The sequence below is a fragment of the Equus przewalskii genome, chromosome 13 (genome assembly GCF_037783145.1).
Source record: "Equus przewalskii isolate Varuska chromosome 13, EquPr2, whole genome shotgun sequence".
NCBI lineage: Eukaryota > Metazoa > Chordata > Mammalia > Perissodactyla > Equidae > Equus > Equus przewalskii.
In genome coordinates, this window is record NC_091843.1 from 70,933,951 (window position 1) to 70,946,021 (window position 12,071).

Here is a 12,071-nt window from a genome sequence, read left to right on the forward strand (position 1 = left end):
ACAGAGAAGAGAGAATAAGAATGGAAGTGAGGGGCTGGCCCTGTGGTGCAGTGGTTAAGTCTGCATGCTCTGCTTCAGCAGCCCGGGGTTCGCCGGTTCGGATCCTGGGTGTGGACCTATGCACTGCTTATCAAGCCATGCTGTGGTGGGTGTCCCACATATAAAGTAGAGGAAGATGGGCATGGTGTTAGTGCCTGGCCAATCTTCCTCAGCAAAAAAAGAGGAGGATTGGCAGTGGATGTTAGCTCAGGGCTAATCTTCCTCAAAAAAAAAAAAAAGAAAAAGAATGGAAGTGAAGGATTATATGAGAGATACTTTCACATTTTATGCTATTTTTCTAGGTACTGTTAAAATACTTTATAATGAAAATTTACTAGTGTATTACTAGTTTAAAATAAACTTATTAAATAAGTTATTTAATAAACAAATTATTACTAATTTAAAAACAAAAACTTTACTCTATTTGGTTGGGTCAGAGGCTGGCTACTACTTTGAAGAAAATGCCTATTTACAGTGTGTTCTTTGGGAAGTGGGTCAGGGCAGATGCTGAGGACATCTCTGGGACACCATTAGGATTTACCTGAACAAAATGAAACAAGAGAAGCAATGAGACCCAAGTGCTTCCCTCTGTCCTTCCCAGTGCTGACTTTCAAGATAGTTTCATATTTCTCTTGGCTACTTAGAGCCCCTCTACCCTGCCACTGACTGTTCTTCCCATCAGGAGGCCCTATTTACTACCTTTCCCTCCCCCGTGTGAAACTCCCATTTCCAGGTCTTCATCAGCTGAATATTAAAAAGGAACAGTCTGACAAATTCAAATGAAGGCATAACCTATAAGCATTTACATGTTACCTTTTTCTGAAGGGTGTGCATTTTCAAAATGACAGCTATGACAGCTTGGACAGAGGAACGCTTTGACCAAAAAGAATGAAGCACTAACTGTGGAATTAAACACAGCACGCTAAGGGGATGCAGAAGTTTTTAAGCAGAAAGCAGAAGGCGGTAGTGATTCTTGGCATCTCCCAACCTCTTTTGGGCAAAGCTCTTCCTGCCTATTTGAACAGGTCCAGTCCCTCAGCTGAAGCCCAGAACCTGCAGGCTCCTCACTGCACCATTCAAGTCAGGTCTGGCCTGGGAGTAAAGGAAGGAAAAGAAAGACCCCAGAGAAAATGAGCTTCCCACCCCGGGAGTACAATGCTTTTATGCTTTTGGTTTCTATATATCATATTCCTTGGGTAGTTTCATACCAGTAAAGTTTCCGTACATCCTCTGAACTGGCAAGAGCTTCAAGTATTTTATTTTTCTCTGCTTCAGAGCCTATAGAGATGTACTTGCTTAAGAGGAATGACCAGCCGCTTTCAGTTTTTGCTCCAACTTTGAACACGGTAGTCATGACATCAGTAGGTAGGCTGTAAGAGAGGTGGCCAAATATAAGAACAAGAGAAAATCATAAATACAAAGGCAAGGAACTGACTAGTGGTAGTGTTTTTTGGGGTCAAAGTAGGTAATAATAATTAGAAGAGTTTTTACCGTACAACTAATAGTCAAGAAAGTGTTTAATTCAGTGGCCGCTACTTTCCTAGTGGTGTGACTATAAAGAATATCCATTCAACTTAGTACAATAATTACTCACTGAGCACCCATAAAGCCACTGGCTGGGTGCTGGAGAGGGAAGAGGAGCGAGACACAGTTTCTGCCCTCTAGGAACTCACAGGCAATCACAAAGTACAGAACAATAAATATATACATTATAACACAGTGTGGTAAGTTCCAGTATAGAAATACTGCAGCAAATGTGGTGGGGGGGAGAAGAGGAGAAGAGGCACAGTTTTCTGCCTTTATCAAGATTTCAGAGCTGGAAAGGAACTCAATAGGTTATCCAAATCCGCCACCTCAACTCTCTATCTGATGCTTGAATCTGTTTCCATAATACCCAGTAAGGAACCTGGAGAGAACCAACCATCAAAAACATTTCTCCTAACTGCTAACTTCTACCTGCTCTGCTTTAGTCCTAAATTAAGAGACTTGTTTGACCTCTCACACCCATTAGGATAGCTCCTATCAAAAAACCAGAAAATAACAAGCGTTGGTGAGGATGTGGAGAAACTGGGACACTTGTGCACTAAATGGTGGGAATTAAATTGGTGCAGCCAGTATGGAAAGCAGTATGGCTGTTCCTCAAAAAATTAAAAATAGAACTACCATATGATCTTCTGGCTATATATCTGAAAGAACTGAAAGCAGGTTCTCTAAGAGATACTTGTACACCCACATCCATAGCAGTGTTCCTCATAAGAGCCAAAGGCGGAAGCAATCCAAATATCTGTCAGTGGATGAATGTAGTATATACACACAATGGATTATTTAGCCTTAAAAAGGAAGGAAATTCTGACACAGGCTACAACATGGTGGCACCTTGAGGACATTATGTTAAATGAAATAAGCCAGTCACAAAAGGACAAGTACTGTATGTTTTCATTTATATGAGGTATTTAGAGCAGTAAAACTGATAAAACAGAAAGTAGAACGGTGGTTGCTAGGGGGTAGGAGGAGGGAAAATGGGGAGTTGTTGTTTGGGTAAAGAGTTTCAGTTTTACAAGATAAAACAGTTCTTGAGATTCACTGCACAACAATTTGAATATACTTACACTACTGAATTGTACATTTAAAAATTAAGATAGGAAATTTTATGTTATATGTATTTTACCACAATTTAAAAAAAACGGTCTTGTTTGAGAACACAGGTGCATAGAGTTCACCTACATTAACACTCAGTTTTATAACAGTGATGACCTGGTTTCAGTATGGTAAACAAGAAGAAGAGAGTTCATTTGAGTAGAAGCACATGTCACCTTTGAGTTCCATTGGATGCCACCCAATCGTCAAACAGCTTCATGGCGATAGTGCTGCAGTTCTCCAGGCTGTGGGTGCAAGCAAATTCTAGCAAGACTGACCGAAGTTCTCGAATAGATGGGGTGCCCTCATCAGTCCAAGTCTGCTGTTGGATTTGGCTTTGAAGCAATTTAAATACCCTGGTCTAGAGAGACAAAATGGATTATAATAGAATAATAATATTAGGAAAACCAGAGAAATCAGGACAACTAAATTTCTTTTTCCCAAAATTTACCCAAAGAGAAAAAAAAGCAGGGCATAGATAGTCCTCATTAAATATCAACTGACATATGAAGCCCACATAGAGCTGGGCTGAAACCATTCAATAACAATAACAGCTATATACACAGGGCTGCTTTAGCCAAGGGGCACTTTTAATGACATAACACGGAAAGAATTAATGACTTATGTGCAGTAGGAAATCTTTCTTCCGTGTGTACTGAGCTAGAAGTTATTTTCCTGCCAAAAAGTATCACACACAACACTGCTGGAAGGACGATCTCATGACTTTAGAATCCATAAATCCATAAAGCAATGAGGGAAAAATATACTTCTTTACTGATGGGCAATTGTTTAAATGTTTCTGAATCCAATATTAAAGGAATATTTAAAATATCAACTAGTTTGACGCCATAATAAATTAACCTAATCAAATTAATGAAAAAATGAAGACTGCAGGGAAGAATAGTTTATAGTTATTGTGTCTACCTCCCAATTCGTAAATTTAAAAAATTTTTGAACCTACAGAAAAGCAACAGGAATAGTACAATAAACACTCATATGCTAGAGTCACAGGTTTTTAAAACTCTTACATTTGCTTTGTGTCTGTGTGTAACACACAACACACATTTGTTTTTCTGGTTTTAGCTGAGCCACATAAAAGTTAAGTCACAGATACCATGATACTTCATTTACAAATATTTAGCATGCAACTCCCAGAAATAAAGACATTCTCTTACATAACCAAAAACCTTATCATGCTTAAGAAAATTAAGTTATTCAGTAATATCACTTACTATTCAGTTCATTCTTATAGTTACTTCTGAATAAAAAGTCATTCTTAAATGTGTACTGACGGTATTAAGAAACCAACATATCTCTCATTTCTTTGTCATTTCTACCCACAACAAAAGCATAGAAGCTGTTCATAGTATATGCAAGTATTGCCATATTGTAAGCTGTGGTGCTTGGAGAGGGGCGAAGACACACATTGGATTTAAAAAATTCATCATGTGAAATATGCATGTATGAATGTCACTAAAAGGAACAAAAATTCTAATATAAAAATGCTTACAGGTATTTTTTAGAAAAGTTTCATGGCTATTAATAAAGAGAATCAAAACAAAAAAAATTTACAGGCATGCCCCACCTGCAGGGTTCTTAGCACAGGGGCATTTCTTCCTACTGGGACTTCTTGAACACCATCACCATTGTCATGTCTCACCTCAAGTACCACAGACGACCACACAGAGAAACTCTTAACCCCAGAAAATCAGCTCAAGTTCTTAACAGAGCATTACATTCTTTCAGAGTGCCAGTGTCAATAACTAAAATGAATCCCAGTTGGAGAGTTGTAAACTGCTGAGGCCATTCTCTCAGTAGACTTTCTCTGAGTAAGTCTCTCAGGGCGCTGACTACATGAATGGAAAAAGAATCTGTGCAAGGAGAAACTCAAAGTTTGTGATAACATGTCAACTCACTTTTGTTTGTTCCCTTCAAAAGCGATAAATAGAGAACAGACACCTTGCGGAATGTGTGAGTGAAAAAGCTTGCAATCACTGGGACGACAGGAAGTGGAAAAATGCTTGCCGTGCTAACTGACAGTGCAAGAAACCTAACAGCGATCCAGAAGACCCTACTGGATATACATGACTGCGCTGGGACATGCTGCCATGCACTGGCCTGACGTTCTCAACAGCATCACGATAGGACCATCCCAAATGAATGAAGAATCAAAGAAATTTAAAAGCTACTCATAACGTCAAAGAGAAACAAAGGAAGAATGAGAAAAAAAAGTTATGCTTGAAATACTATTAAAAAAATCTTAACGGAGAAAAATGACAATGCTTCTTGCGAGTTTACTAAAATCTAAAGAAGCCAGTGGGAAAAAAAGGCACTTTAAAGTACTGGAAGCAAGGGAAACCGGACACTGAAGACGCTGAGGCTAAATCCTGAGCAGTTACTGGGTCAGAATTACAAGGCGCAATTGTACTAGCTGTTCCCTGTACCATACAGTCAAGAGGAATTCCCCGAACAGTTGATTTTAAATGTATTTCAAATGATAACATAATAGAGCAAAAGATTTTATTAAAGAAATAATTCTGTTTTTAGAAATTTCCTGCTGTTATAAAATATTTTTGTAAGTAATCCAGGTTATGTTTTTAATATTAACAAACCATAGCAAGTGCGTCAAATTACCTTTCCCTTTTAAAAATAAAATTAAACCTGTTTTTCATGGTTCTAAATTAATTTTTTCAAATTTAAATTCATTATACAATGGGATCCAATCCTCTTATTTCATAAAGTGAAAAGGACAAGTGGGGAAAAGGAATAAATTGATGGGTTATACAAGCTACAAACATTGGATATGCAATAAAATGCAACAAGAACACAAAATGATTTTAAAAATAAAACAGACAGGGAAAGATGCTGGCACTTATGTTCTGTATTACATTTTGATTTACTGCTTTAATTTTACACTGAGATGCCCAGGGAGTTCTTTCTTGGGTCAACTGAGCTTCTTAAAAGTGAAGTGTGAGCTTTTATTACAAAAGGTTTACCCCACCAATCCCTCAGATATAAAAGAATGACAAACTTTGAAGTGATGAAACAGGAATATGGCTGGGATCAGATGTTAACATCAGATGTGAACAATCTGACACAATTCAAATGTGCCTCCAGACCCTACCCACCACAGCACCACAGCACACATCACAAAATGTGATATAAAGGTATGTGTTATGTAGGTATGTGTAGCCTACATAACAAAGTGACCAATAAATGCACACAATGCTCTGCTGACAATGACATAAAAAGTTAATTAGACACCAAGATTAATGACAAATACCATTTGAAGATTGGATCCAAGGACTCAGAAATATCTGTCATTCCAATCTCAGATTGCAGTGTGTCAGATTTCATATTTTGAGAGTTTTGATGCTATCAGAATGCCCTAAGATTTTCAATAAGAATTTTAAAGGGACAGTTTCTCCCTCTTGATGAACCAAAGCTAACCTGACTTTGAACTAACAATCAAGTGTATGAAGATCTACAGCAGTGAAAGGGCCTGTGGTCTCACCAATTCATACTAAGCCTCCTGCCCTTGCCCTCTAACCATCAGTCCAGCTGGACCCCATCCTGAAGTATGTTCTTAATAAACACATACCTGCCCAGCAAACTGAAAATCATCATCTGGGATGAAGATACAGAGTTACTTAAGTGTTACAGTAGGAAAATATTCAAAAGGTCCAATTCCTTGAATTGAGTTTAGCATCTGTGTTCTCAGCATAGGGACAGCTTGAGGTAAGTGTCAAGTGCTTCCTGACACTAGGCCCTCAACAGTTAATGGAGAGAGGCAGGGGGAAGGATGGCTTCTGCCATCATGAAATTTAACTAGCTGGGCAGCTTCAGAGTAGGCAGATATTCTGCCTCCTCTTGGGGTATATTAGTACCAACACTGTCTTTTAACAGAGAAAAAAGTGAGCAATATGTACTAATGTTATTTATTGCTACCTACACTGGGTTGAAAAGTGTCCCCCCAAAATTCATGTCTGCCTGGAACCTTGAATGTGACCTTATTTCGGAAAGGGTTTCTGCAGATGTAATCAAGTTAAGATGAGGTCATACTGGATTACAGGGGGCCCAAATCCAATGCTGGGTGCCCTTATAAAACACAGAGAGAAGAGGCAGAGATTATACTGATGCATCTACAAACTAAGGAATGCCAAGGATTGCTGTCAACCACCTTAAGCTAGGAGAGACGGATGGAACAGAATTCTCCCTGAGAAGGAACCAATCCTGACCTGCCAACACCTTGATTTTGGCCTTCTAGCTCTCAGAATTGTGAAAGAATGAATTTCTGTTGTTTTAAGACACCAAGTTTGTAATAATTTATTACAACAGTTCTAGAAAACTAATATACTACCAAAATGGTGTTGATTTGATATAGTACCAATAAACCTCAAAGTAATTTTAGAAATTCTATAATAAAAAATACATTAGACAATGAAGTACACTGGTGCTTGATCACTGGATATCCATACTGCAAAACAATGAATTTTTATGTCTACCTCACACCATACACAAAAATCAATTCCTCACACCATATACAAAAATTGATTCCAATTAAGTACCTTTACCTAAATGTAAAAGGTAAAATAATAAAGTTTTCAGAAGAGAACATATGAGACTATCTTGGGGTCAGCAGATTTTATGCATTAAAATGATTTATGCTAGTCAAAAAATATCATTAAGAGATGAAAAAGCAAGACAGAGCGGAAGAAGATATTTGCAAATATACATGATCAACAAAGACTCATACCTAGAATATAGAAAGAGCTCTCACAAATCACTAAGAAAAAGGCAGACAATCCAATAGAAAAACAAGTGAAAGACTTGGGCACATCACAAAAGAGAATATCCAAAGGTCAATAAACATATCAAAAATAATTCATCTTCACTAATTATTAGGGAAATACAAATTAAAGCTAAAATTGCACTACCACTCTGCACTCATCTGAATGGCTAAAAGGAAAAAGATTTACTATTAACGCTAAGTGTTGGCATGAATATAGAGCCAGAATATAACTCAAATTTTCATACACTTCTGATTGAGTGTAAACTGGCATAATTTTGAAAAAAGATTTGGTAGTATAGTATTAACTATGCATATGTTGTGACCCGGCAATTCTACTTACAGACAGATACTCCATAGAAATGCATACAGATATTCACCAAAGACATGTACAAGAACATTCACAGCAATGCCGTGTGTAATAGCTCCAAACTACAAACAACGCAAATGTCCATCCATAGTAGCTGAACTGGCTAACAAATGGCCAAGTTCTTTAATATACTAAAGGCAGAAAGTCTGTGTTGGAGTCTAAGTTTGCCCTAAAGAGACCAATAAGTTATTTGCATACTACTTGGAAATGTACGTAAGTACTTGAAAAAAATACTATTACTAACATTTTGGACATAAACGAATCTGAAATAGTAAGTTGACAACTTCATTTCCAACAGAATAACTAGATGTGGGTCTGTCATTTTAAACCGTAACACATGGTCTGCAAGTTTTTCAAACTCTTTTAATTTAAAAATCTCAGTTTAAAAAAGAAAAAGAAATGATAGCAAGAAATAAACAGCTTTGATTTTTCCAACAAAAAGGTATCCTTTGAAAGATGACATTGGTAGCACACAAATTAATTTAAAATACAGCAATATAACACGAAGAGTAGGCTTTGGAGTGAAACTAATCTGGGTTTGAATCTCAGTTTTATAATTTACTAGGTAAGTGACTTTGGGGAAGTTATTTAGTCTCCTCATTTATCTAATGGGGGTAGAAATATCTATTTGGCATTGTGTGAGAATTAAACGAGGTAATCTATATGAAGCACTAAGCATGGTGTGAAGAACATAACGGGCACTGAAATGTACTTGTTTCTGGTGAGTTTCACTCATTTGTTCATTCAACATTTACTGAGTGTCACTATGGGCTGGGTCACATTCCAGGCCCTGGTTTTTATTAAGGCTGGTAGTTGAAAGATTTATGAAGAATCTTAACAACGAGACGACACCTCAGACGTCATCTAACTTAAGCATTTCACTTATGGGTAGGGACAAGGGTGGCTCCTTTGGGGTCAGATCATAAACTTGTGAGGAAGAGTACTTTTCAAGCTTCATATGGGCCACTTGCCCTGCCCTCCCTCCCCACACTGAGAATCAGGCATCTGTGAGAGAACTCATCACAGGGTATGTGCAGTAGAACAGAAAGAGTGGCAGAAAGGAGGTGGTTAAAAAATAAAAAAAGATGTAATCCAACTCCTTCCTTTTATCAAAGAGGACACAAGATCCTAAAAGACTTATTCTAATTCCAGGTCCAATACTTGCTTCCTTTTCCTGAAAGGTGCCTTTTGCCTGGTCCCTGGAAAATCTGACTAGTTTTTAAAGCAAACCTTGTTGTCAGAATGTGCTGATTCAGAGAATTAGATCAAACAAAGAATTCATTGTTCCCTCTCAAGTTTTTAAAGACACAGTCAACAGTTTAATACTGAAAGTGTCTGAAATAAAAACTGTTAAGATCAAGCAATTGGTTTTAAAATAGCCAAAATAGTCTCCAACATTGAGATTCCTTGAGTGCTTTGCAGAGAAACTTAATCCATCTGCATCATCATCCATAAGATAGGTATCAGGTAAGGACTCCTGAAACAGAATATTCTCAACAAAAATATAACTGTCATTTTATAATGACCACCAGGAAATTAATGGAGAGCACTACTTTGCAAAAGTGCCCATTTCAAGCATTTATTATACAAAAATAAACCAGGATTTGAATAGAGAAATTTTCTTTTCACGTGACCCCACTTCGACGGCAGTGTCAGAGTCTATATTTTGATTTTCAAACAGGACCACATCATGCTAAGCCTTTATCAATTCTTCATGATAAGCAAAAGACAGTTTGATTCAAATTAAAGATTTCACAATTAGGAAAGTGAAGAAAATGGAATTAAACTGGTTGTTTTTTCAGACTATCACTGCTGAATGGAACTGTGAATAACAATATTAAAGACAAGGAACAGAGAAGTTGGCAAAAAGGCAGACGTACCGCCAGTCTTGAGGCCAGATCCATGTATCCCAGTTTTTCAAGGAGGTTATGGATGAGGCCTGTTTGGAACAGGGCTTCAGTGATGGGTGCAGTAAAGGTCTCATTTCCAAGATAGTCAATCAAATCAAAGGCCCTCTGAAGAGGCACCTTGCCTAGGCTAAAGGGTAAAAGAACAGAAAAAGTAAACGTGCCGGGATAGGCAGACGAACTCTATGCATGGTGAGAGAGAAACTTTATGGCTAGATGGTGAGTCTTGAAGATCTAAAATTTAAGTTTAGAGTGGCATTCTGTAAAGTTAGACTAAATATTATTATTTTTAATTAAGTTCATGTGTGTGACCCAAGGTTAAAGACAGATTTCAGGAGAAAGATAAACAACAGCTCAGTTTTTATTCTGTAAGTCACCTGCAAATTACTACTGAGGCAGGAAAAGTACTACAATGTCTTAGGTGAGAAAAGATGAAGAGCACTAATTTTATTTATTTATTAATCACTTATCTTTACCAGGTGAAAGCAGGTGGCATAAAGAGGATTTGAATCAGAAAGAAAAATTTTTATTTGTTATTTGTATGAGAATTTGTCAAACTTGTTAAGGCAAGGTCCTTATGTGAGTACATTTTAAAAATTAACCAGTTTATAGAAATCATAACAATCATGGCTGAGATGATATAAGGTCATTTCATACAAAATGAACCACAACAGGAAGGTCAAGAGCAGTTAGAAGGAACACTTTTGAATATTCCTTCTGTCTCTAGACCCATTAACAACATAGACTGGTAATCTTCCTATTCAGGGGATATCTATACACAAGGTCACTGCCATTCTTGGCTTTGGGATTCTATAACGCATGGGGTGGTTGGGGAGGCAAGCAGTACACAAAAAAGGAGGCTTCGGCTATCTGAGATGTCCCCCAAACATGTGGGCAAGCACTAAGCTTCACATTTAAACCAACAGCTGCTTGAGAAGAATTCTCTCTTGAGATAAAACAAAGCTTGAACTCCTACGTCTTCTTATTTAGCAAACATGTGTCCTGCTTGTTGGTATCTACAGTCTTGAAAATATTATTTAAATCTTGTTAACTGTTCAGTTATATCTGCAGCTGATGTTTCTATACAGATTATAAAGCCCTTAAAGGTAAGGAATATGTCTGATATTTTTCCAGTCCTCCAAAATGAATTACACCTAACAGGCAATACATGCTAGTTCTTTTGAACTGTTTTTCTAAAATGTTCTTTTCCTCAATAACACTTGTTTAAAAAACCCTCACAAAACCCAAACCAAGCATACTCTACCCTGCAAGTTCAAAGATGTTGTTGATGAGGTTGGCTCGGTCTTTGTCACTCAGGACATAAGGATTTATTTTCAACTGTTTGATTAGTGCTTCCCAGTCGTCATCTGCATAGTGTACAATATAATAGCCATTCATGTTGGTATTGACTTTGACCCACTGTACTTCTTCCGTGAGATTGATGACACCTAATACAGACCAAAAAATAAGAGAGAGAGAGAGGGCAATGGGGCAAGAAAAAATATTAAATGGATGTTTCAAAGTTAATAGGGTATATTTTTATATTTAATTATTCTTCTAAGAAACTAAAAGTCTGCCTCCCAGTGCAGTTATTCTAAAGTTAACAAAGATCACTCATTCATTTAACAATTATTTATTTAACGGTGAACAAGGTAGATAGGTCCCTTCTCGCATAGATCTTACAGTCTATTATAATCAGGCAAGTAGAATATTATATAAATGTTATCGATAGAAAAATAAAATACAGCATTCTATGGAAGCATGTAGAAGAAATACATCATCCTCTAGGGGACGTTAAGAGAAGTTTCTTGGAAGAAATGACATCTAAGTTGAGACTTCAGGATACATAGGTGCTAGCCAGGTGAAGAGGGACCCTGAAGTGTTCAAGGCCCAGAGAGAAAGTGTACATGGTGTCCTTGCACTGAACTGGCTCCCAAGTTCATTGTGGCTAGAGCAGAGAAGCAGGGAGGAGGGGAAAGTGTGGGGGGGATAAGGCAACAGGGGAAGATATTGAGAGAAGTATATAAAACGTGTTCCACCTCAGCCTTTGTCTTTTGTTATGTTAGCAAAGGAAGAACAAACAAAAGCATTTAGAAAAGTCACATAATTCAAAGTTAGAAAGATAAACATTAGGGGAGGATTAAGGTCTCATTAGGCACAAATAAGAAATAACAGAGTCAAAATCATACAAAAGTGATATGTACTTTTTGGGCCCCTACCATTACACATAGAAATGCTAAGAGACTTGTTAGAAATTTCTACGGAATGATTTCAATTAACGTACAATTAATAAGGAGCTACAAAATAGATGACCACAAAAAATATATTA

General features: G+C 37.3%; 1 protein-coding gene across 19 annotated transcripts in view; it reads right to left on the reverse strand.

Annotated features, from left to right (window-relative positions):
- The window catches only part of LNPEP (leucyl and cystinyl aminopeptidase), a 107,435-nt gene that overhangs the window by 21,937 nt on the left and 73,427 nt on the right, over window positions 1-12,071 (reverse strand). For all 19 annotated transcript variants that reach the window (XR_011525253.1, XR_011525256.1, XR_011525258.1 and 16 more), the window contains exons 12-15: window positions 11,007-11,190; window positions 9,716-9,872; window positions 2,853-3,037; window positions 1,248-1,409 (exon numbers count right to left, since the gene is read on the reverse strand). Coding sequence is in view for 8 of the 19 variants with exons in the window: in XM_070569614.1 (XP_070425715.1) it covers window positions 1,248-1,409; window positions 2,853-3,037; window positions 9,716-9,872; window positions 11,007-11,190 (688 nt within the window). In the remaining 11 variants the exon portion in view is untranslated. The remainder of the gene's footprint in view (window positions 1-1,247; window positions 1,410-2,852; window positions 3,038-9,715; window positions 9,873-11,006; window positions 11,191-12,071) is intronic.